The 26,208-nt window shown below is 43.0% G+C and overlaps 1 protein-coding gene across 1 annotated transcript in view; it reads left to right on the forward strand.

Annotated features, from left to right (window-relative positions):
* The window catches only part of polq (polymerase (DNA directed), theta), an 84,201-nt gene that overhangs the window by 28,040 nt on the left and 29,953 nt on the right, over positions 1-26,208 (forward strand). Inside the window, exons 11-23 of the mRNA XM_078231902.1 lie at positions 912-1,124; positions 3,976-4,118; positions 6,110-6,299; positions 8,612-8,754; positions 12,253-12,446; positions 13,292-13,416; positions 13,593-13,836; positions 18,625-21,161; positions 22,563-22,706; positions 23,098-23,300; positions 23,402-23,642; positions 25,177-25,370; positions 25,886-26,014. Of these exons, the coding sequence (XP_078088028.1) occupies positions 912-1,124; positions 3,976-4,118; positions 6,110-6,299; positions 8,612-8,754; positions 12,253-12,446; positions 13,292-13,416; positions 13,593-13,836; positions 18,625-21,161; positions 22,563-22,706; positions 23,098-23,300; positions 23,402-23,642; positions 25,177-25,370; positions 25,886-26,014 (4,700 nt within the window). The remainder of the gene's footprint in view (positions 1-911; positions 1,125-3,975; positions 4,119-6,109; positions 6,300-8,611; positions 8,755-12,252; positions 12,447-13,291; positions 13,417-13,592; positions 13,837-18,624; positions 21,162-22,562; positions 22,707-23,097; positions 23,301-23,401; positions 23,643-25,176; positions 25,371-25,885; positions 26,015-26,208) is intronic.

Raw genomic sequence — 26,208 nt, forward strand, 5'->3', positions numbered from 1 at the left:
GAAACAATAAAGCATTTATGTAAAATAATAATTAACTTTGCTAGATGGAATGAGGGCTAATTACCTTTTGCAGATAGCTGGTTTGGTCCAGTTTTCATTTAGATGAATGATAATTTATTGTGGTGTGAGGAGGCAACCTGCCTCCACCACCCTCCCAGGCAGCGCATTCCAGACCATCACCACCCTCTGGGTAAAAACGCTTTTCCTCACATCACCCCTCAACCACCTGTCCCTCATCTTGAACTTGTGTCCCCTCGTGACTGACCCTTCAACTAAGGGTGCCCTATCCACCCTGTCCATGCCCATCATAATCTTGTACACCATGATCAGGCCACCCCTCAGTCTTCTCTGCTCCAACGAAAACAACAGAAGCTTATCCAACCTCCCCATATAGCTTAAATGTTCCATCTCAAGCAGCAACCTGGTGAATCTCCTCTGTACTCCCTCCAGTGCAATCACATCCTTCCTATAATGTGGTGACCAGAACTGCACACAGTACTCTAGCTGTAGCCTCACTGAAGTTCTAAGCTCCAACATGACCTCCCTGTGTTTGTAATCTATGCCTCGATTGATAAGGCAAGAGTCCCATGTGCCTTTTTCACCACCCCACTAACATGCCCCTCCACCTTCAGAGATCTATGGAGAAACACGCTAAGGCCACTTTCCTCTTCAGAACTTCTATTGTCATGCCATTTATCGAATGCTTCCTTGTCAAATTACTCTTTCCAAAGTGTATTGCCTCTCACTTTTCAGGGTAAAATTCTATCTGCTACTTATCTGCCCGTTTGACCATCCTGTCTATATTTTCCTGTAGCCAAAGACATTCAACCTCACGGTTAACCACCCGGACAATCTTTGTGTCATCCACAATTTATTACTGCCTATTTCTGCTATTCTCACTTCCATTTCAGGATTGACCTTTGATGAACGGGATATCATTGAGGGAGCATTTCGTCAAGGTTTGATTCGGGTTCTGGTGGCTACCTCCACCTTGTCCTCTGGTGTAAATCTACCAGCTCGTCGTGTGATTGTGAGATCACCGGTATTTAATGGGCGACTTCTTGATGTCATCACCTACAAGCAGATGTCTGGGAGAGCTGGGAGGAAAGGCGTGGACACTATGGGTAAGCCCAGCCTGTTCTTTGGTATGTACTATTTGTGCAAACTATATGTGGGTAACAAGTCAAATTAGCCGCCTTTCATTATTCAACATGCAAATGTTACATTAGTATGTTAATATCAGTCTTTGGAGGGTAGTCAGAACTTAAAGTAAAAGTGTGTATGATATTCACATGGAAGAAATGTTTTGCACAAAGTATCCGGACTCAATTTACAAGTGCCTTTATCTTATTCTGTTAACTCTGCTGCTGTGCAAGGCCCACCCAGACCACTAGAGGGCACATAATTCCTCTCTGTCTCTAGCTGGGTTTGCTGCCTATCAGATTAAATATCTGTTGCCATCACTAAGACTTTTGGCAAGCATGGTTGCATACCCATTGCTAGCAAGCTATTAACTTGACTCCACTAGATTTTCAGAGAGCCAAAAAAAAATCATTATCTTAGAGACTGACTGTATAATTCATGACAGCATTTGGATCAGAAATCAGGTTGATTAATTTCCTTTCAGAAAACATGATTTTTTAATCTGTGTATGAACTCCTCAATACCAGCTTTCTACAAAGTTGCTTATTACTCACTGTATAATGTTCCTGACTGACAGCAATAGTGAGAGCTATTTCTAAAGTAAAGGAAAGTTTATTTATTAGTCACAAGTAAGGCTTACATTAACACTGCAATGAAGTTACTGTGAAATTCCCCCTAGTCGCCACAGTCCGCCGCCTGTTCGGGTCAATGCACCCTAACCAGCACGTCTTTCAGACTGTGGGAGGAAACCGGAGCACCCAGAGGAAACCCACGCAGACATGGGGAGAATGTGCAAACAACACACAGGCAGTGACCCAAGATAGGAATCAAACCCGGGTCCCTGGTGCTGAGAAGCAGCAGTGCTAACACTGTGCTACTGTGCAGCTCCAAAGGCAGGTTCAGTTATGGCTTTCAAAAGGGAATTGAATAATAATCCAAAGAGAAAATATTGATAATGTTACAGGAAAAAGGCTGGGGAGTGGGACTAGCTGATTTCTCTTCCAGAGAGTGGGCAGAGGCATGACAGGCTGAATGGTGTAACAATTCTACGTAAGATCACCCATTCGTGACCTTATGATAGAGGGAAGGTTATTGATAAATCAGCTGAATTTAGTTGGGTCTCAGACATTATCCTGAGTAACTCTTGCAGTGAGGTCTTGCAGCTGAGGTGTTTGGCTTTTAGCAAAGACAGCCATCTTTCTTTGTGCTTCATAACTCCAGTCAGTGCAGACTTTTTCCCCATAGTTCCCATTGATCTCAACATTGCTCGGGTTTCTTGATACCACATTCTATCAAACCTTGATGTTGAAGGCAGTCACTTTCCCCAAATTTCAGGAATTCAGCCCTTTTGCTGTAAAGAGGTCTGGATTCGAGTGGGCTCTGGTGCAACCCAAACAAGTGGCAAGTTGTGGATGAGTAAGTGCAGCTTGATAGCACTGTGATGATACTGTGCCTTTAAGAAATGTATTTTTATCATGTTTCTTGTAAGGGGTATGTTTGAAAGTCAGCTCTGTTTTACACAGTGCTGATTTGTCTGGGCAGCAGGTAGCTCAAATGTTGAGAATGCAAGATAATGACTGATTTTAGCTGGGGATGTGTTTGCCTAAACAGAGTTAATGCATTTTTATTTACTTAGGGTTCCTTGGAATTTCAGGGTACAGATTTGAATAGGTTGATTGACATCATGTGATTAATGGGAGGAACTAAACTTGCAGGAAAGACAGTGTTTTAGGAAAGACAGTGTTTTAGTTTCATTTTTATAATCAAAGCAGTTGCTGACTGGAGCTCTTTATAAGAGGTGGCTCTCAATCTGTCTCTCTCTGCAAAGATCTCTCTCTCTCCAGAGGCATTCAAAAGCTCTAGGACTGTTAACAAATAAAAACACAAGCCTGTGATTTTTGCTAACTGATTTTGAAGAGGGATTTTAAGTCTGTAAGAGGTATATTGCTTGAATTTGAGCTAATAGAGGAGATAGCTTAGCAGTTAACAGTATTTTGTCACGTTTAAATATTCAGTTGATAAATGTTAAGCTAATTCATTTGTTATAGCTGAACTGTGTTGCTAAATAAAGGTTGGTTCGATGAAAACGTCCCAGTTTGTCAGTAGAATTGTGCCTGGAATGAAACATCATATCCTCACAATGCCAAAATAGCAAATAGTCGGGTTGTAGTCTTACTTCATCATATCTCTTGGGGTTTCTGATCTCATATGCTAACAGCGCTGTCCATCACTTTGATGATCGAGAGTAGATTGGTCGGGCAGTAATTGGCTGGATTGGATTTGTGCTGCTTTTTGTGGACAAGGCAGCCTGTCCCCAGGTTGGGTAGATGCCCGTGTTGTAGCTGTACTGGAGCAGCATTCTACCCACGTATGTCACTCCCTATAGCGGTCCCAAACTTCCCAATTCATTACAGTTTGCAACGTGCTTGACTCATCTGCAGATTCAAATTAAACCTAAAATCATCTGCTGGATAGAATGTGAATGAAGTAAAAGTAAATACATTTAAATTGAAATGCAATGGGCCTGAATTAGCAGCACACAGCAAACGATACCGAAATTACTTGGAATTAATTCCATCAAAAGTTTTACATCAATTTATTTCGATATACTATCCCCTCATCACAATTCGCAATTTATGTTCTACATATCAAGAAAATCTCTGCACTGACTTGAATTATCCTCAATTTTTAATGTATATATTTGAAATAGAACGGACATTACAATTAACAAAGTTTTTCTAAATTCATCACTTGTTTGATTTCTTTTACATACAGCAATGAGGAGAACAACACAAAAGTATTGATAATGATCAACATTAAACCTTGTTCCAGGTGAAAGTATACTCGTGTGTAAGAATGCAGAGAGAGCGAAGGGAATGAGTCTGGTGCAGGGCTCACTTAGACCAGTGCGTAGCTGCCTTGTGAAGAAGGAGGGAGAGGGTGTCACTACCAGCATGATCCGAGCTATCCTTGAGGTAAGAGGAAAGACCAGCAGGGTAAGATGTTCTTCTGGAGAGTCGGTGCAGACTTAATGGGCCAAAAGACCACCTTCTGCGCTGTAGGGTCTCAATGGTTCTTAGAAACCAGTGTCAAAAAATTTTATTTTATCCTCCCTGGTTGGCAATTTAAGTTCATTTATTAGGGTCACAAATAGGCTAACATTAACACTGCAATGAAGTTACTGTGAAAATTCCTTAGTTACACACTCTGGTGTCTGTTCAGGTGCACTGAGGGAGAATTTAGCATGGCCAATGCACCTAACCAGCATGTCATTTGGACTGTGGGAGGAAACCGGAGCACCCGGAGGAAACCCACACAATCAAGGGGAGAATGTGCAGACTCTGCACAGACTGTGACTCAAGCCGGTAATTGAACCCGGGTCCCTGGCGCTGAGAGGCAGCAGTGCTAACCACTGTGCCACCGTGCCGCCCAATTGTATTAGAATAAGTCAAGCTTGATATTGATGAAATCTTAATTTAGGTTTTGGACATGCACAAGTCTTCAAACTGTAATTCAGAGCTTGCTTGTTGTTTTGTATATGACAGCATTGTAAAACATTTAAAATGTGATCTGAATACATTTCTGATGCTTTGGAGCCCTAGTTTGAAGTCATCCATGCATTAGTTTTTCTGAAAACCTCAGGCAGAAGTGACCTATTTACACATCTGCTCATTCAATTATAGAAAGAACTGGCATGGAACTGGTCAAAAAAACCGTAATAAATTCAGAAGTTTATATTCATCTCTGTCAGTGGATTGATAAAATATAGAAGAAGGAATGGACAGCTCTTCTATAGAGCATGTTCGTCACTGACATCTGAGAAGGCTAATGTTGGCCTCCCAGAGGAAGGGCAACCAGCTCACGCAAACCCCCCCCATTGCACATGTGGGCAAAGTTGCATAAATTGCTTAAATTTTGCTAAGACTATTCTCTACTTTAATCTAGCATTTTCTGGAGTTTAATCTGAAATTGATCTCAACAGTTTATAATCAATTTCAGACACTGACTCCAATAGTAAATTTATTATCAGCAAGCATTTGCTGTAACATAACTGAGCTGCCTTTGTAACCTTGGTTGTTTGTTTAGTCATAGAATAGAATCATAGAATCCCTACAGTGCAGAAGGAGGCCATTCGGTCTATCGAATTTGCACCGACCATAATCCCACCCAGGCCCTATTCCGTAACCCACATATTTACCCTGCTGATCCCCCTGACACTAGGAGCAATTTAGCATGGTCAATCAACCTAACCTGCACATGTTTGGACTGTGGGAGGGAACCCACGCAGATACGGGGAGAGCTCCACAGAAACAGTCACCCGAGGCCAGAATTGAACCCGGGTCCCTGGCGCTGTGAAGCAGCAGTGCTAACCACTGTGCCACCATGCTGCCCATTTATTTCAGGTTCACAATTTAAGCACTGCTAACTGATTCTGAGGTTACTAGATGATTATTAGTTCTTGCTCTTGTCTGACCTCTTTGGTAATTGTTGAGAGATTGGTGTTCAATTACTCAGCTTGATTCTAATGGGAAGGTAATAGTAGAAGAACTAATAGGATCTGGAATAGTTGACGTAAGACAGTTTAGAGAGATTGAAGCATTATTATCTGCTAGGCACAGGCAGGATAGTAAATCACAAATAATTCCTTGTTGATGAGTGAATGATTCATCTAGTGCCCTTTGGCGAGATATTGATCCCAGTGCTTTTACAGAATCCAACAGACCAAGGAATGTAAGTGAAATAGAAATTGTCACTCGGGGTCATGCCATATACAATCCACAGATTGTAGTTGATTATGGGAAAGAAAATTGGTTCAAGTTGAAGTGTCTGGGAAGTTGTGCTGTATTCCAATTCTATGATTCTCTCTAGTTTGGACTGTGTGTGAGAAAATGCAATCTATCAGACTTGAGGAATGCTTTGAACATGTCGGATTTCTAAAACTCCGGGCTCTTTATCTTGGTTTCAGATAATAGTGGGCGGTGTTGCCAGTACCCCAGAAGATGTCCGTGTGTATGCTGCCTGCACACTGCTGGCTGCCAGTGCACAAGAGACTGAGGCAGCATCAATCCAGGGCAATGCTATCGAGGACTCTATTCAGTACCTAATGGAGAATGAGCTTATTCAGATTCTGGAGGAGGTCCAGGAAGGGGATAAAAGTAACTTTTTATTTACCTCTACTTTATTCTTTGGCAAATAAAGTTTCAGATACATTCTAGTATTCAGACAAATTACCTGACTTGCACTTTCTAAAACTAGTTCCATGCTGCACATCTTCTTTTAGAAATTGTTGTTTTTGTACATCTGTTGTTTAAATTTTGAAATAATCCTGTTTATTCACACAGGATCATTTGCTTTTACAGCTTTGTGATAAATTGTTTACCTTGCGTTTTATTCAGCTCAGTTTAATTTTGCCCAATACGTTTTTTTCTGTCCTGCATCTGGTACTATTTAAATGAACGTAGGAACAGGAGTAGACCATTCAGCCCATCGAGCCTGCTTTGCCATTCAATCAGATCAAGCTCAACGCCACTTTCCCACATTATCCCCATATCCCTCGATGTCATTAGCCTCCAGAAATGTATCAATTTCTATCTCGAACCTGCTGAATTATTGAGATTCCACGGCCCTCTGTGGTAGAGAATTCCAAAGATTCACATCTGAGTGAAGAAATTCCCCCTCATCGGTCTTTAATGGCCTGCACCTTATCTTGAGATTATGTCCCCTGGTTTTAGACTCACCAGCCAGTGAAACATATTGTATCTACACCTACCCTGTCTTTCCCTGTAGGAATTTTGTAAGCTTCAATGAGGTTGTCCCTCCTTCTTGGAGACTCTAGCGAAGTCTCACTTTCTTAATTAGTTTCCAGTTTCCTCAATCTCTCCTCCATAAGACAATCCATAGCCAACCTACCTCTCGTATCTTCAGGTTTGATCCTAATTTAGTGTGAACAGTATATCACATTCAAACAATGCAAAATTCTATCATATTATGCTCACAAACAAATCCAATGATTTTCAGCAGTGGCTTGCGAAAAATTTTACAGTCTGTTTCTCGACCTTATCCTTCAGTATACAACTGGTAATCATTAACCTGCCTATTTTTTTTTGTTCTTTGATTATTTTGGTTCTACCTCCATCATGTATTGCCCCTAGTCAATGGACAGGGTAAAAATTTACTCCGTATCACTTTCTCGGCTGACCTGACCAAGTACACTTGGATGATTACCTTTTGATTTCTCCCTTCTTACCTCTCCAGCGAGACTACAGTGGCCTCTGGTGTATTTTGTTAATAACATGGCTTTGATCAGATTACAATATGGGGGACCTGGAAGTTTACAAGGCTGCTGCATCAATGCATTTCCTCACTCAACGAATTAAAAATCTAAGATTTTCCATGGGAACTGAAATTCCTGGGATTTTCAGTAGTAAGGAACAAGCCAGAAGTAAAACCCAAGCCTTTGTTTATGCAAGATTTCAACTTTCTCTTGTTTTCTTGTGCTCTCAAGTTGTGATAATCTCTCCTGCATTTATATACATTAGAAAAAAGATCTTGGATAATTCAGGTGACCATGTTCTGTCTGTGACTCAGATACTTTCTGTCTTTCCTGTTGTATTTTCTCTTCCAATTTCCAAACTTATTTTTGCTTTTTTTGGATATTTATTGTGGATTAGTTCTTCTGCCTTTGGATGATGTGCACTTATTCATAGAGTCCCTACAGTGCAGAAGAAGGCCATCCGAGTCTGCACCAATTCTCTGACAGAGCGTCCCACTTATCATGGCCTTATTCCCATAACCCCATGTATTTACCCCGCTAATCCCCCTAACCTACACATCCTGGGACATAAAGGGGCAATTTAGCATGGCCAATCCACCTAACCTGCACATCTTTGGACTGTGGGAAGAAACTGGAGCACCCGGAGGAAACCCACGTGGAGAACGTGCCAACTCCACCCAGACAGTCACCCCAGGCTGCAATTGAGCCCAGGTGCTTGACGCTGTGAGACAGCAGTGCTAATCACAATGCCACCATGTCACCACGTCTGGGTCTCATTTCAACTTCAAGTCACAAGCACTCTGTTCCATTTTGTATCATGTCATTTAGGTTTATGATTTCTTTCAAGATAAATATTAATATAGGAATTTTGTGAATGGATCATGGCCTTATTTAAACTTCCACAGTTTTGTTTACTGACTTATTGCAGATAGAGCGCTGAAAACAATGCTGCACTCACAAATAAATTGCATTATTCAATTCCACCCCTTGGCAAAATTGATTCACCTAAGACTTGAAGACAGTAATTGAAGAGAAAGAATTAATGGGGTTATCTGGAAAACACTGCAGTTTGGAACTAAATTGGGCAACTTCTTCAAAGAGCTGCTGCAGGCAAAATGATGGCCTTCTGTGCTGTAAGATTCTAATAGTTTAATTGTACTTGTATAGACAATGTGTGTGTTTTTTTTTAAATAGCTCAACTGTATCGACCCACACAACTGGGAGCAGCCACTCTCGCTTCCTCATTATCTCCTCCAGATGCACTGAGAATCTTTGCTGACTTACAGAAAGCAATGAAAGGGTTTGTTTTGGAGAATGACCTTCATATTCTCTATCAGGTACAATAGGAATTTTCTTTGTGGTTTGGCATCAATTGTGATTTTCGTGCTGTGTATGGAAGCCAATGGACAACAGTTAGAACGTTCCCTGATTAGTTCTCCTCTGTGCAGCCTGATGTTCCTTCATGTCTTGATGTCTGTTTAATTTCACACACCTGGTAGTGAGCGGCCTGTCAATATACAATCGCCGTTGTTCTGATATAAGCGTGATCTCACTGTCATGCTGAAGCTATGGGACAATTATATCACAATACCTGTATTCTCTGTGCTCTGCGATGGCAGTAGCTCCTTTTATCGGGCTGTCGCAATCAGTACATTTCCTTCAGTAACAAATTCAGATGCTGTATTCAAACTGTAAAATAGTATTTGAAAGAATAGACAATGTGTTTTTGAAGCTATTGTGAATATGTGCATGTCACCATTAGTGTCACCAGAGTTAAGAAGCCAATAATTGCTGAGTTTTATATAAATACTGTAACTCAGTCATGGTAACCTATTCTCTGAAGGAAAATATATCAGCCCGGTCAGCATTGTGAAAGTATGTGTTTTTGCCATTGGGTAAGGAAATGAGTCTTTGCTGTGATGACTGGCCCCATTCCCAGGATTGAGTAGCCTTGAACAGTCACAGTCTAGGCTTGACACTTGGGGCCCTATTTTACCATTTTGATTCTAAGTGCTGGGCGGACTTGAAACTGTGAGTGTTTCAGATCCGACTTTTAGACCCGTTCTTAGACGCGCTCTGCCTGCAAAAATAGCGATCCCAAATCGCGCTGCACAAGCCTCTGGGCGGGGCTCAACATGCCCGAAATCCTGCAGCTCCACTTGGAGCTTCCAACTGCGCATGCACAGAAAAAAAATGATAGAATGCTGCTCCCTTGCCACATCCTTCCCGGACCAGATAACACCTCCCCCGGCCCCCAAAGACATTGCCCCACCCCCATTACTCATTACTGACCCCTTTATCCCCCCACTACCCCCCCTCGCCACAGAACCATTGCGGGCCCCTCCCTTCACTTCCCCCCACTGATCTCAGGCAGAGTGGCAGCGAATCCCCCTTTCATCCCCACTGATCTCAGGCAGAGTGGAAGCGGACCCCTTTTCACTCCCCTCCCCCACCGATCTCAAGCAGAGAGCCCTCGGATAACCCCCCACAACCGACCCACCGATCTCAAGCAAAGAGCCATCGGACACTCAGCATTTACCTCCTCACTAACCCTCACTGACGGAGCGCCCGAATCGGACCTCTATGGAGCATGTCTGTTTTGTGCCGATTCTGGATGTGCGAACGTGGTGATAAAGGGGAAAGTGCCAGTAAGGTTGGGCATGCAGCCCATTAAGTCAATTTAAATACGTACAAATGCATTGAAATGGCCGTCGCGCCTGTTTCGGGCAAGGTCTTGATTGCGGGCATTTTCGGCCTTTGATAAAGGGGGAACCTGCGCGGATGCGGACATGGATTGCGCAACTCGCCTCATGCTCGACTTTACCAAGTTTTTGTGTCTGAAAACGGGCACAATGTGACGGTAAATCGGGCCCTTGATGTATTGGAGGCTACCAGAACCTGTGGAACTTAAGCCAGCGTGAATCCATTTTTCCCATCCCTGTAGATTCTTATTAACTGAACAGAAAATGTTAGAGTGTTGTAGGGATCCCCCTAAACATCTTGTTTACTTTTCCAAGAGGGAACATCTTGACATGAATGTATTTTTAGTTTTGTGGTCTTATATACTAATAGGAGGATTTAAGAAAGGGTCTTAATTCTTTTGGCATTTTGAACTAATCTGACTTTGACAGGTGTCTGTAGAGGACTCTGTAATATCATTGACACATTTAAGGGGAAATTGGATGAGTGCATGAGTGAGAAAGGATTAGAAAGATATGCTGATGGGGTGAGATGAACTAGGGTGAGATGAGGCTTGTGTGGAGAACAAACGTAAAGGAGAACATGCCCTTGTCTACATCAACGGGGACAAAGTAAAAAGGGTCGAGAGCTTCAAGTGTTTTGGTGTCCAGATCACCAACAACCTGTCCTGGTCCCTCCATGCCAACACTATAGTTAAGAAAGCCCACCACTGCATCTACTTTCTCAGAAGACTAAGGAAATTTGACATGTCAGTTACGACTCTCACCAATTTTTACAAATGCAGCACAGTAAGCGTTCTTTCTGGTTGTATCACAGCTTGGTATGGTTCCTGCTCTGCCCAAGACCACAAGAAACTACAAAAGGTAGTGAATGTAGTCTAATCCATCACGCAAACCAGCCTCCCATCCATTGAGTCTGCCTACACTTCCTGCCTCCTCGGCAAAGCAGCCAGCATATTTAAGGACCCCACACACCCCAGACATTCTCTCTTCCACCTTCTTCTGTCGGGAAACAGATGCAAAAGTCTGAGGTTGCGTACCAGCCGACTCAAGAACAGCTTCTTCCCTGCTGTGTCAGACTTTTGAATGGACCTACCTCTCGTTGGGCGGCACAGTGGTTAGCACTGCTGCCTTACAGCGCCGGGGACCCAGGTTCAATTCTCGGCTTGGGTCACTGTGTGGAGTTTGCATGTTCTCCCCATGTCTGCGCAGGTTTTCTCCGGTTTCCTCCCACAGTCAAAAGACATGCTGGTTAGGTGAATTGGCCATGCTAAATTCTCCCTCAGTGTATCCGAACAGGCACCGGAATGTGGCGACTAGGGGTTTTCACAGTAACTTCATTGCAGTGTGAATGTAAGCCTACTTGTGACTAATAAACAAACCTTACTGATCTTACTCTACACCCTAGCTATGACTATAACACTACATTTTGCACCCTTTCGTTTCCTTCTCTCTGAAAGCAAGAAACAATATTTTTTACTGTATGTTAATACATGTGGCAATGATAAATCAAATCAAATCAAACACTAGTCGAGACCTGTTGGATGAATGACCTGTTTCTGTGCTGCGGAGATGGGATGTGGGGAACATCTTCCAGATTTAACTTTAAATAAATGAATGCCCAAGTCTTGTACCCTCAGTTATCACCCTCAACCTTCCTGGGGATGGAAGGTTGAGGTCTTTACCAATCAGGATCTTGCAAATGCGTCCTCTAAACCCAAGACCACTTCCATCTAGAAGGGCAAGGAACACCACCACCTGCAAGTTCCCCTCCAAATCACTCACCATCCTGACTTGGAAATATCCTGCCGTTCCTTCACTGTCGCTGGGTCAAAATCCTGAACTCTCTCCCTAATGGCACGGTGACACAATGGTTAGCACTGCTGCCTCTCAGTACCAAGGACCTGGGTTCAATTCCTGGCTTGGGTCACTGCCTGTGCGGAGTCTGCACATTCTCCCCGTCTGCGTGGTTTCTTCCTGGTGCTCCGGTTTCCTTCCACAGTCCGAAAGACGTGCAGAATAGGTGCATTGGCCATGCTAAATTATACCTGAACAGGTGTCAGAGTGTGGCCACAAGGAGATGGTGTAGGTCTTGTGATGGGGTGTTAATGATTTTTCTTTTGCCTCTGACTTCAGATCACACCGGTCTATGAAGAATGGGTGACCATTGACTGGTATCAGTTCTTTTGCTTGTGGGAGAACCTGTCGGCCTCGATGAAGAAAGTCGCAGAGTTGGTTGGAATTGAGGAAGGTTTCTTGGCTCGTTCGATTAAAGGGAAACTTATTCCAAAGACTGACAAGCAGCACAGACAAATGGCTATTCACAAAAGGTGCTGATGACATATTTACTTCTGTTCTTCCCTCCTCCCCATGAAATATTGATTCATTATTTGAGTAAAGAGTTATCAAAAACTAATCATGTTCTAATCTGCAGCAAAAGTTGTTAGGAATTCCAGAAATGTTACATTTTTAATTTGTGGTAACTCACATATCAGCTTTATATCTGATTTTAACTGAATAATGGCAAAATAAGAGCTTCCCATGGACTGTGGTGTTTGGAAGAGCTCTGTGTCAACCGTATAATACTTTTAAAAACAGTGTAATAACCAGATTTAGCAACAGATTACCAATACACTCATTAAAGTTTATGAAATGAGATCAATTTCCACATTTGCTATATATTTAAAATGTTAGATATGCTTCTGGCTTAATTATTGATAATCTTGTGCTTCACTGCATTTTAAGGGTAATTACCTGTCATAAGCTTGTTTTCGGCATTCTGTTTGTTTTTTAAAGTTTTTTTCCCTTTGGGACTGTGAGCCTCACTGGATGTTGTTGGGCAATAGGGCCTGGGTGGGATTGTGGTCGGTGCAGACTCAATGGGCCGAATGGCCTCCTTCTGCACTGTGGGAATCTATGAACCCTGGCCAGTTTCCTCGGTTGGTCCTTATGTGTAGTTGAAGAGCCAATTCTATGCAGAATGCCTGGCATTACCTGAAGTTTGAGAGCTTTGACAGGAACAGTTGAGAAGGGAAAGGCTGTGATGATTACGTAGGAGTTTCTGATGTAAAACTCTAAAGCTTCATTATTGTGTAGCTTACAATATTTATGCCTGCAATATTTAGTGTGCACCTTGACCAACATGTGCGTCTATCTTGTTTTCTCGATGCTCCAGGTTTTTCACCAGCCTTGTGTTACTCGATCTAATCAATGAGGTTCCACTTGGAATTGTAACAAAGAAATACCACTGCAGTCGAGGGCAGCTTCAGTCTCTGCAGCAGTCTGCAGCAACTTATGCAGGCAAGAGTTTAAAACGTAAACGACAAACAATGGCTCTAAATGGAACCGCTATAGGCTGCTTTTAATCAACTCTTCTGGTGCGCCGTTGCTTTTCCCAACTGGGAGTGGCGCCGTTCTTTTCTAAAACTGTTTCGGTGGCGATGGAATTGTTAACTGATCTTTTGCATCTTGTGCAGGTATGGTAACGGTATTTAGTAACCGGCTTGGCTGGCACAATATGGAGCTGCTCCTCTCTCAGTTTCAGAGCCGTCTTAGTTTTGGTGTCCAGCGGCAACTGTGTGATCTGGTGCGGATCTCCTTGCTGAATGCGCAGCGTGCCCGAGCGCTATATAATGCTGGATTCACCACTGTATCTGAGCTGGCACACGGCAACCCTGCTGATGTAGAAACAGCATTGAGAAATGCTGTACCATTTAAAAGGTAGAGCTTTAACTGGATATCAATATTTGTGTTTTAAGAATTATTGATGTACTGATATAATTGGGTATAAACCTTGCCCCACAATGTTATTAGTTTTGTGTAGGATTGTGTAGCACTGGAATTGTGTAAATACATTAAAGCTAATAAAGGGCATGAAAAAATATTGGCAAGTAAAATCCAAAAGTGTATTATTAACACACACAGCAAGGGAATAGATAAGGCAAAAGGTAACCTGTGTGTGGAGATAGAAGATGTAAGTATCGTTCTTAATGAATACTTTGTATCTGTGAGAGGATTGATACAGACATTGGGTGGAACTTTCCCGTCTTGCCTGCTACGGGAATCGTAGCAAGTGGTACACGGGTCATGCAAAGGTTCGTTGACTTCGGGCAGGAATTTCCGGCCTTGGGGCGAGTGTGGCAGGAAGATCCCGCCCATTGTATTTGACAAAGAGGAATGTACAATATCGGATGAGATAAAAATTGTCAGAGAACAAAAAATAAAGGTTTTAGTATCTATCACCAGACCCAGATGAAATGTATCCCAGAATGATAAAATTGGTTAGAGAGGAAATAGCAGGAGCACTAATCATCATTTTCAATCCTTTCTGGCTTAGGCATGATGCCAAAGGACTGGAGGACACTTAATAACTTGGCATTGTTTGAAAAAGGAGAAAAGGACAGGTTAGTTGTTTGAAAAAAAATAGTGATTAATTGCCATTTAGAAAGGCACAGATTAACTAAGGACAGGCAGCGTGGATTAATGAAGAAGGTCGTGTCTGATTAAATTGCATTTTCTGGGGAAGTTACAGGAGAATCAATGAAAGTAGCATGTTTGAGGCAGACTACGTGGATTTTAGTAAGACGTTTGACAGGATCCCACCTGGCAGACTGGTCTGAAAAGTAAAAAGCTTCGGGATCCGAGGGCAAATGACGAATTGGATCCAGAATTGGCTCGGTGTCAGGAACTGAATGGTAATGGAATAGGGCCTTGGTGGGATTGTGGTCAGTGCAGACTCGATGGGCCGAATGGCCTCCTTCTGTAGGGATTCTATGATGATTAAAATACTGTTTCCAGTGAGGTTCTGCAGGTCTCAATATTTGGTCCCCTATTTTTTTGTGGTAAGTATCAATGATTTATACTTAAATGTAGGGCTCAAAATTAAGGAGTTTGAAGGTGATCCAAACGTTGGCTGTGCGGTTGATATTGAAGAGAATGCTATCGACTGCATAAAGGTCCTGATGGACTGGGGTTAGATATGCAGAAAAGTGGCAAATGGAATTCAGTCTGAAGAATTGTGAACTAATGCATTTAAGGAGGGCAAATAAGGTAAGAAAATACACAGTAAATGGTGGGATACTGAGAACTGTAATGGATCTTTGAGTGCATGCCCACAGTTCGATGAAGGTAGAAGAACAAGCAGATAAGATAGTTCAGAGGTCATGTGGGACATTTTCCTTCATTAATCAAGGCATAAAATATAAAAACAGAGGGGTTATGCTCGAACTTTGAAAACCCCTAGTTAGGCCACAGCAAGAGCACTACTCACAGTTCCCATCGCTGCATTATTGTAAAGATGTGAGTGTACGGAGAGATTTACGAGGCTTTTGCCAGGAGTGGTGAATTTTAGCTATGAGGAAAGATTGTATAGATTGAGATTGTTGTCTTTGGAACAGAGGAGGCTGAGAGAGATGTAATTGAGGTGTATAAAATTATGAGGGGTCTAGTAGACTGGATAGGAAGGACATAATTTCCCCCACAGAGAGCTCAACAACCAGAGGGCATTTATTTAAAGTAATTGATAGAGAGATTATAGGAGAGTTGAGAAAGTTCTGAGACTGGGAGCCTGGAACTGACTACTTGAAAGGCTGATTAAAACTATTGTCACATTTAAAAATACATGGATATGCGCTTGAAGTACTGTAATCTACAAAGCTACATACCCAGAGCTAGAAAGTGTGTTTAGGCTGGTTAGCTGTTTATCAATGGACACAGAGCGATGGGCTGAATAGCCTCTTCTGCTGTAAATTTCATTAATTTATATGACTTATCTTTTAACCTTTTCGTTAATTGTTAGTGTTTCAATATATTACTAAGATATTTTGAGAAAGTTTTATTTTTCTTCCACCTCTATTTTGAAAATGTTTTCTTTTAACTGCTTTATTTCCAGCTAGAGTCATTTGACATTGTCCCTTTACATCTGATCAGTAATTACTTGGTGTGTGTGTTTTGGGGGGGTGGAGATACAGTGGATGTGGTCACACATAACAAACATAATTCGTCCAAGTGATTTGTGCTATGTCCTTCTGACCATATATTTCAATTTGACAAGGTTGCTGTTGTTATTGATGAAGTGTGTGTCAGGAAGCAAAGGTAGTTTTTAAGTGATCTATATTTGTATTGTTGGATATTAGAAATAAGATATTGATTTAAGTGGGTTTGATTTAGTGTTTCTGTGTAAGAAAGGGTTAAAGTTCTAGTTAGATTCATGTTAAAGGTATTTGTATATATAGGGGTTTTCGTTTCAGTTCAAACCATCTCTCTATTGTGCTTAGAGAGTTTATAATGTGAAAAGCAAACAGGAGTTTGGACAAAAAATGAGTTGTAGCTTAGCAACCAGGGGATATCTTTAGGGAAAAGACCTGGGGGCGATCTTACCAAAGAAATCCTAAGTGCTGAATGAGCGTGAAAACGTGAGAGTTTCAGACCTCTATTTTTTGCGAGAGAAAAATTCCAATCTTATGCCACTTAGAGAAAAGAAACGAGGCAAAGTATGATTCTCGCCAGTCGGGGGAGTGGACGGAGTCTATTCACATCAGAAAACCGGCTGCTGATTGCTAGATAATGCCATTGCGCATGCATCCGATTTCCCGAGTGTGGACTGGGAAATATCTCACTATCCCCAGCCCCCCCCATCATCCTCCCTGATTGCGCCCCCCCCGTCCACTCCCGCGGCTGTTGCCTCTTCCCATGTTCACCCAATCATTGCATTTCAAATCTTAGGAAGGAAGGTATACAGTGGTGCTCCCAAGGGTTGGTACTAGAACCACTGTTTTTCTTGATCTACATGAATGATCTAGACCTTGGCGTGCAGGGCACAATTGCAAACTTTCCAGGTGGCACAAAACTTGGAAGCATTGTGAAATGTGAGGAGGACATAGGCAGGCTGGTAAAATGGACAAACACATGGCAGATGGCATTTAATGCAGAGAAGTGTGAAAAACATTTTGGCAAGAAGAACAGTGCAATAGAAACTAAATGGTACAATTCTATATTCGAATGGTAAATGTACACAAATCATTGAATGTAGCTGGGTAGGTTGGGAAAGTGATTAAAAAGGCATATGGGATCCTGAACTTTATAAGTTTAGGTATAGAGTATAAAAGGAAGGAAGTTATGATGAACCATTATAAAATATTGGTTCAGTGTCAGCTGCAGTATTGAGTTCAATTCTGGGCACCAGACTTTAGGAAGGGTGTGAAGACTTTAGAGAGAGTGCAGCAAAGGTTGGCATAAATTATTCCAGGGATTAAGAACTTCAGTTAGGAAGATAGATTGGAGACTCTAGGGTTGCTGTCCTTGGAGAAGAGAAAATTGGGAGGTGATTTGATAGAGGAGGTCAAAACCATGTGTGGTCGAGAGAGGAAATGGGGAGAAACCTTTCCCTTTGGCAGAAGGGTTGAGAACTAATGGACACTGATTTAAAGTAATTGGCAAAAGAACCAAAGACGACATGAGAAAACATGAGGTTAGGATCTGGAATGTGCTGCCTGAGAGCGAGGTGGAGGCAGATTCTTTTTTATAATTCACAGCAGTCCGACTTAGGAATATATCAGCATTCCTTCACTGTCGCTCAGACAAAATCCTGGAACTGCCTTCCTAACAGCACTGTGGGTGTACCTATGCTATATGGACTGCAGCGGTTCAAGAAGACAACTCACCACCACCTTCTCAAGGGACATTAGCGATGGGCAATAAATGCTAGTCTAGCCAGCGACACTCACATCCCATGGATGAATAATGAGGGAGAAAAAAATGCAGAAACCAGATCAATATTTGAGAATATGTTAAATAAACGGTAGTAAGAAAAGGGAGGTGAGACTGGTGAGGTAAATGGAATCAGGACTGGGTGGTGGGTAAAGAAACGCTAACTTGTGATTTCTTGAAAGTATGAGCAAAGTTGTGTTTGGGCTTTTGACAAGTAGGAATCCAGAATAATGAAATGGAACTTTAATGACATTATTTCTGGTTAGAGTAGTCGCACAGAATTTCCTGCAAAGGTAAGATTCAGCAGACCAATCTCACTGATAGACATTTAATCCATAGTTTTCTAGCATTTCTGAGTAGGGTCTCTAGGGCATCGATGCACCATTGTAAAGGTGCAGCTCCCCAGGAAATGCTGGGCCATTGTGTTCAATACCAGGTGGGTGCTTTATTGTCGGAAGTCAGTCCAGGTAATGGAGCAGATATAGCAGAGATGGCCAAAGTGCAAAGGGAGAGGTAAAGATAATATTTTTTATGCAGAGGAACATTAGAATGTGGACTGTCTTACCTAAAAAAAGTGGTGGAAACTGAAATTATATAGTGTTTAAAAGATACGTGGATAAATGTTAAAGGGGAAAGAAATTAGACTAAGTGGTTAACTCTTTCAGAAAATTATTTCAGTCTGTGCTATAAACTTTCACGATTCTGTTTGATTCAAAGCTTGTGCTTGTAACACTTGTATAAAAAGAAAACTTTTAAGTTCAAAACTTGTTCAGTAATTGCTTACTCTTTCTTTTATGTCAGTTCTCGGAGAGCAGTTGATGAGAGTGAATGTGAAGCTCAGGAGCGTAGAAAGACACGATGTATCTGGGTTAGTGGAAGGAAAGGACTAACTGAGAGAGATGCTGCTGTTCTGATTGTGGAAGAGGCCAAGAATCACCTTCGACAAGACCTGGCTTTAATGGGAATTGAATGGAACCCTGACCAGATTGTGGTACAACAGGAACCCGCTCCACCCGCTGCTGTGTCTGGGAGCAGTCTTGAACCTGCTAATGTGGCATCCATAGATCCAAACTCAGAGGGAGCTGGGAAAGGCCTCAGTGTTGTGGAAGTTGCTGGCCCATTGGAACACAGTGCCGCCAAGTCCGACATTAATGATGTCAAGAATGCGGAAAGTGTGGATTCCCGCTGCAATAGGGAAATGGTTAACAAGCAACCATCAAATGATCTTCCTGGAGGAAGTATTTGCCTCCCAGTTGATGGACATTGTAAGACAACTGTGGAATGTTTGGATCAGTCAAAGGTTGGGGAACATTCCTTTCCAGTAACTAAGGACAAAGAAAGTGGTGGGGAAACTGAAAAGGCCAAGAGTGTTGCCGAAAATTCAGCTCCAACTTTGCACCAAATTCAGTATGACAACTGCTCCAATAATAACCTCAATCAGAAAGAACTCCGGCATCCAGTAATTGTTAGCAAGGAGAATAACATACACAGCCCAAATGTTGTTGAGTGCAAGTCTTCTGTGATGTGTTCTGCCACAAGAGAGTTTGATGAAAGCTTTCAGTTGGATTCACAAATTGAAAAGATCATAGAGCATGCTGCTGCCGGCACCATGGCATTGCCCACTTGTGAAGATCGGCAAGAAAGTGAAAGCACTAAGCTGTTAGCAAAAGTCCAACCCAGGTCAGGAAATGGTGAGGGCTTAGTTAATGTTGAAACAAGTACAAAGCAATTTGGTGGTAATACCTCAGTTGGAAACGGGACATTGCACAATAAGCCTGCTTTAAAGCAGATAAGCCCGCAATTAGCACATTGTAGCTTTACTGATGGTCAGAAGCAGAGCTCTGGAAAAGGACAGTCTTGCAACTTGATGCAATCCACAACAAAATCTCCTAATAGTCTCGCAGTCCCAGCTCCATCTTCTGAAACAGGTCTGCCTTTGCTGAAAGCTAATGACTTTTCTTTAACTGATACTCAGCTGGAGAAGATCTTGTTAGATTACAACACTCCAGCCTCTATTGAAGAAAGTAATCTGACTGTTTCAGTTCAGAGATTGAGTGGCGTATGGAACAATCCAAGTTCTGATTACAGAGAACAAGAGCTGTATGTCCATTCCAATGCTGATTACGAGATGACCCTGAACATGAGTGATAGTTTATTTGATAGTTTCACAGAAATTTCCTCCAGCGATGATACGTATACACAGGGCTTACCGCCTGGCCAGCAACTCCTACCTAAAGCAGATATGATCTCTGAAAGCTTGTCTTCCTGTAGTCTGGTTGCAGGAGGTGGAGTACAGAATCAAAGTGACTTCCAAAAAACAGTTGCCAAAGCTCCTGAAGCCTGTTTACATTGGAATGATATGTCCTTCAATCTCTCTGATTTCAGAGATTCCTACCCAAATGGCAATATTGCTGATTGCTTAAGATCACAAGAGCAGGAAAAGGTGAATAGTCGGATAAAAGGTGGCAACCCAAATCCAGGCACATTAACTAACGGGTTATCTGACTGTTTAGTGGGAAACGAGGTGGCAGATAACGGGAAATGGATGTGGTCAGACTCTTCACTCAATCTAAGTCCAGGGATGAAAGAGATGCTAAACCAATTCCCAGCTCCTTCAGGTCAGAAATGTCTAAATATGAACAAACAATTCAATGACAAAGAGGAGGGCCACTGCTCAAGGAGATTCGCAGAAATTCGTGGCTTTCAAGACCATGCAACACGAACCTCTGAAACTCCAAACCCAGAGCATGTGCCGGTGTTGGATCAAACAGAGCAACCCCCCAGTCGGGTGTCACTGAATCATATCAACAAAACAGATGCGAGTAACCAGACATCCGCTTGTGAAGTGGAAAAGCTGCCCGAGTCCAGGCCAGACAGTCGGAATGAAGTCCCTCCAACGCCTCCCAATGAACCTGTGACTCCCAGAATGAAAATAGCATTGACTGCAGTGACAGCTGAAAAATGCAAGAAGCCAGCTTTGCCACCAACAAGCCCTGTGTGCTCACCTCATGGTCCTGTTTGTGGGGCAGGCGAAGAAGCAAATCCCCCGTTACATCACGTGGATTGTAGTCCTGTGATGAACGATAATGGGGATGTTGATGGTTCTTTCGTACCGGAAGGCTTTTCACTTCAACTTTCTCAAGACAATTTGTCCCCACTCTCTGGCCCCTGCAGTGCGGAAACATTGACCATTATTGATGTTGCTAGTAGCCGAGCCCTTTTCCAGACATTTATAACAGAGTGGAAAACTAAACAAAGATTCGCACTCGCAGCTGCCTGTGAGAAAAAGGCACATGTTCTATCATCCAGTTCAGAGATAGGTGGCAGGTTTAAACAAGGTGCGTAAATAGATGTTTATTTATCTTCAAAAAGTAGCAACCCGTACAGTAACAGACTACTCTAAGAGGCGCCTTGGTCACATTCCACCTGATGAGGGGGGAGGGGGGGGGGGTGCGATTCTCCCAGCACAGCGGGCCAGGAGACATAAGCGGAGGCCGTGTAGCGGATTTCCTGCTGGGCGTCACGGCCTCTGCGCGACTCCGGCCACTGGAATTCCGGCGTCGCCAGCTCCATGCTGATTTCTGGCGTCGCCAGCTCCGCGACGATTTCCGGCGTCGCCAGCTCCGCGCCGATTTCCGGCGTCGCCAGCTCCGCGCCGATTTCCCGCATTAATGTTAAGATCACAATTTAGATCTGTGTGGCGGGACTGGAGACTTCAGTCCTGTTAGCCTCACCCCCCCCCTCCCCCCCACACCGGCACCAGGAATATTTCACTTCACCGGGGTTTACAACAGCTCTCCACGAACGGGGAGCTGGCAGCCCAACCCAGTTGGAGTGAATAGGGTCCACGGAGGCCCCCCAGGAGATCGGTGATAGGTGGGGGTTCCCCCTAGGCTTTGCCAGCCTGGCCCTCCGGCACTGCCCAAGGGGGAAAGTGGCAATGCCCAGGGGGCACCTTGACACTGCATCGGGCAGTGCCAAGAGAGCGTGGTCTCTGGGAGGCATGGGTGGGGGTAGGGTGGGTCCCGCTGCCACTCTGCACTTGGGATCAGTGACAGAGGGAGGAAAGTGATGATTGGGGCTGGCCATTGGGGTGGTGGAGGTGGAGGTTGGCCTGTCAGGGGGGTGTCGGGACTGGTGGGTGGGGGGCGGGGAGGGTGGGTTCGCGACTGGCCTGGACACGCCCGGGAGGTCAGTAATGGGGGGGGGGTGGGGGGTACTTGTATGGCTAGCGATGCTAGATCACATTTTTTTTGGCGAGTTCCGCCCGATATGTTTATCTAGTAATTATACAAATTTATTTTGTTGTAAATATTAAATGAATTTTCTGTCGTGCTGCCTGGTGAGGAAACTTCTCTAAATGGCAGCACGGTGGCACAGTGGTTAGCACAGCATCAGCGACCCGGGTTCGATTCTGGCCTTGGGTCACTGTCTTTGTGGAGTTTACATCTTGTTCCTGTGTCTGCGTGGGTTTCCTCCAGGTGTTCTGGCTTCCTCCCACAGTCCAAAGATGAGCAGGTTAGGGGGAATTAGGGGGGTAAATATATGGGGTTATGGGGATGGGGCCTGGGTAAGAGGCTCTGTTGGACAGTCGGTGTAGACTAGACGGGCCGAATGGCTAATCAGCCTTGGTATTTGCATTTAAACATTGGGTACACTTGTAGATTGTAAAGAAATTAATTACTCTATAATTAATACAGAATTTTAAATTAATCTTGATGTCTTTATTTACTTTCTAGCCCAGACTGCTGTAACGATTCAGGCTAAGACAAATGGATTTGAAGTGATCAGTCACAAAGACCTTGTCGTGATCGGTTTGTGTGTGTGTTGGGGAGGGAAGGATGCCTATTACATCTCCTTGCAAGAGACTCAGGAAATTACTGGTAAGAAAATGCCTTCAGTATAATCTTGGGCAAACCTAAATTAGACTTGAAAATCTGTGCTCTGGATCGATTTGCTTAGATTACCATCTTTCCCAACAATCAGCATATCCAAATCCAGTCAGGATGAGATTCCACTGGTAAAAATAATTCATGTTGGTGTTTTTCAAGTGCCTGTATTTACAAATAAACCTTGTAATATGTCTCAAAGCTGCTGTTGCACTCGCACACACAGTTTGGTTCATTTTTCTATGTTTAAGGCTCTAAATAATGCTATTTGTTGTTGTTGCACATCACCCTATTTGAAGAGAATATCACGGAACACTTAAACTGGTACTGCATTTGCACTTGTTGTATATATATACTTAAATGCCTTTTTAATTTTTTTTGGAAGATTTAAGCAGCAGTTTGGCCCCTCCACCTCTGGACCCTGAGCTGACTGTGAGAGATAGGCTTCTTCATGTACGTTCATGTTTACAGCGAGGTGCAGCTGCTGAGGCACAGTGCTCCATTCTTATCTATGACTTCAAGCAACACTACAAAACTCTCCTGGAGGCCTGTAACATCTCCATGAAAGGCATTTATGAAGATCCAAAGGTTCAAATTCATTTTTGCTGGAAGCCTGAGTCTGTAGAAAAGAAGTTAAGTTTCACTTGAGAAAGAAGTAAACTACAATAAATGTTCGTTCCCCCTTCTAGGTGGCATGTTGGCTCCTGGATCCTGGCTCCAAAGAGAGAACACTTCACAATATGGTGACCAATTTTCTCCCCCATCAGCTTGCCCTGCTGGAAGGATTGGGCAGCAGCAATGGCGTTCAGAGTCTCGGGTTGGGCGCGAACACAGATACCTCAGGCCGTAACAGAGCCTCCATAGAGTCGGTGTTGGTCTACGACATAATGGATCAACTTAATTTGCTGCTTAAGAAAGAGAATCTGCAAGGTATAATGGAGATCCTACAACATAAGACGGGTTTAGGTCATATCTTGGAAGTATAGGTAGAATAGTGTCTTTTGGATATATTTGGCTTCAATTTTATTTTAAAATGTCAGCGCTGAATGATCCAAATTCAGGATGTGATTACAATCGATGGCAGTTATTGGAGATATTCATTAAAGAAGGACTGTAACAGGTGTGAATGGGCAGAGAAGTGGAGATGGAATTTAATATGGAGGAGTGTGAGGTGTTGTGTTTTGGCAGAAGGGTTTGGGAGAGGGAACTAGACTTAATTGCACAATTCTGAAGAGTGTGCAGGGTCAGAGAGACCTGGGGATTTGTGTGCATAGGTCTTTGAAGGTGGCAGATTAGATTGAGAAAGTAGTTAGCAAAGCATATGTAGGATCTCGGACTTCATAAGCAGAGGTATTGAGTACCAAAGTAGAGAAGCTATGCTGAACCTTTGTAAATCTCTAGTTATGTTGCAGTTAGGGTATTGCGTCTAGTTCACAATCTAGGAAGGTTGTGAAGGTCCTTCAGAGGATCTCGGGGAGGTTTGCCAGAATGGTTCCAGGGATGAAGCAGCAGATGAGCAGAATTGATCAGTGTTAGAGAGGTGGAATTAGGCAGTCGTAGTGATGGCAGTGAAAGTGGAAACTCACTTCCATATCAGATCTGACGCCAAGGTTGTGAACAGTCTGGTTCAGTCTTGGACTGTCGCTAGGGAAATGGATAGAGTCAGTAGCTAATGAATGGAATGGACAGAAAACTATGGCTTCAGCCTTCCCAACATTTAATTGGAGGAAATTTCTGCTCATCCGGTACTGAATGTTGGATAAACAATCTAATAATTTAGCAACAGTGGAGGCGTTGGGAGGTGGTGGTGAGGTAGAGGTGGGTGTCATCAGTGTATATGTGGAATTAATGCCTTTCTTTGGATGTGCAGCAGCATAATAACTTAACACAAATATACAAAACAGGACAGGGAGAAAAATAATTGGTCCATCTATTCTGTCTCCTATAGACAAGCTGCAGCTTAAATGTACCATTAATTCACCCTACCAATCTTGCAGTACACTGGAACTGGCAAAGCATTGTACTAATTTAGGCAAACACAGTTGTGAAATACCTTTGTTTTTATTTGTTCTTGGGATGTGGGCATCACTGGCTGGACCAGCATTTATTGCCCATTCCTGAGAGCATTTAAGAGTCAACCACATTGCTGTGGGTCTGGAGTCACATGTAGGCCAGACCAGGTAGAGACAGCAGGTTTCCTTCCCTAAAGGACATTCGTGAACCAAATGGGTTTTCATGACCATCGATAATCATTTCATGGTCATCATGAGACTTTTAATTCCAGATTTTCATTGAATTCAAATTCTACCGTCTGCCATGGCGGGATTTGAACCTGGGTCTTCAGAGCATTACCCTGGGTCTCTGTTAGTACCACTACGTCACCACCTCCCCTTGTGTGCTGTGGTGTTAAATTTTACCTCTGACGTGGTGTTAAATTTTACCAATATGTAACGTTCGCTTGCAGACGTGTTTCGGAATGTTGAAATGGAGACTCAGTATTGCCTGGCCTTGTTGGAGATGAATGGAATAGGATTCAGTACAGCTGAAAGTGAGAACCAAAAATCCCAAATGCAGGCCAAGCTCGCTTTCATAGAGGCAGAGGCTTACCAGCTCGTAGGTCACAGCTTCTCTCTGACCAGCTCAGCTGACGTTGCCACGGTAAGATTGTATTATAGATCTGAATTCTTATTAAGAGCATTGGCCAGGGTGTGAAATATCTCTTGCACCTTCCCACTGGAGAAATTGTCAATTTGGCTGATGTTTCAGTGCGCTGTTTTAATTGCAGCGATTGTTGGGACTGAGTTCAATTCCTGATATTGATATTCAATGTTTTTGGAAGATTTAGACTGAATATTGTGTTGAAATGTAAATGTGCTGTGCTACAATGTCCCATGTGAATCTAAGATATAGATGTGTTAATATTTCATATCGTCCACCAGTCCGCAGGCTGCTCTTTTTTAAAATTTGGATTTTATACATGAGTTTTATGGTGATTTCAACACAGCGAATAGATTCCACCGCACCAATTATTTAACAAAAGCCCTTCAGGAATTGCAGCTTTTATACAAGTACTTACAAAATACCCACAGTTGCAGAAAGCAGCCCGTTTCTAGACTCGCTACCTTTGCCCTACTCAAAATTTCACAGACTCAGCGATTTAATTCCTGTTCTAGGTTCTGTTTTCGGAGCTGAAACTCCCTCCGAATGGGGATGCTAACACTAATGGCAAGAGAACACTTGGCTCCACCAGGAGGAAAGCAGGAGGGCGCAGCAGGCTGGGTAAACAATTCAGCACCAATAAGGTAATTGTGTGGCTGTTGTGGAAATCTTTATACTTTCCTAATCAATAGAAAAATAAAAAGAAAGGGACTAAGTGAGGCTTGTTTGACACATGGGTGTGGAATATACATCTTAATATTTGTTCAGTCGGTAATTTGTGAGTGAGCGATGGAAATGAAGTGAGAAATGTAACCATGCATTATAGATGATGAGGAAA

Source organism: Mustelus asterias, chromosome 17, assembly GCF_964213995.1.
Source record: "Mustelus asterias chromosome 17, sMusAst1.hap1.1, whole genome shotgun sequence".
In the NCBI taxonomy this organism is placed as follows: domain Eukaryota; kingdom Metazoa; phylum Chordata; class Chondrichthyes; order Carcharhiniformes; family Triakidae; genus Mustelus; species Mustelus asterias.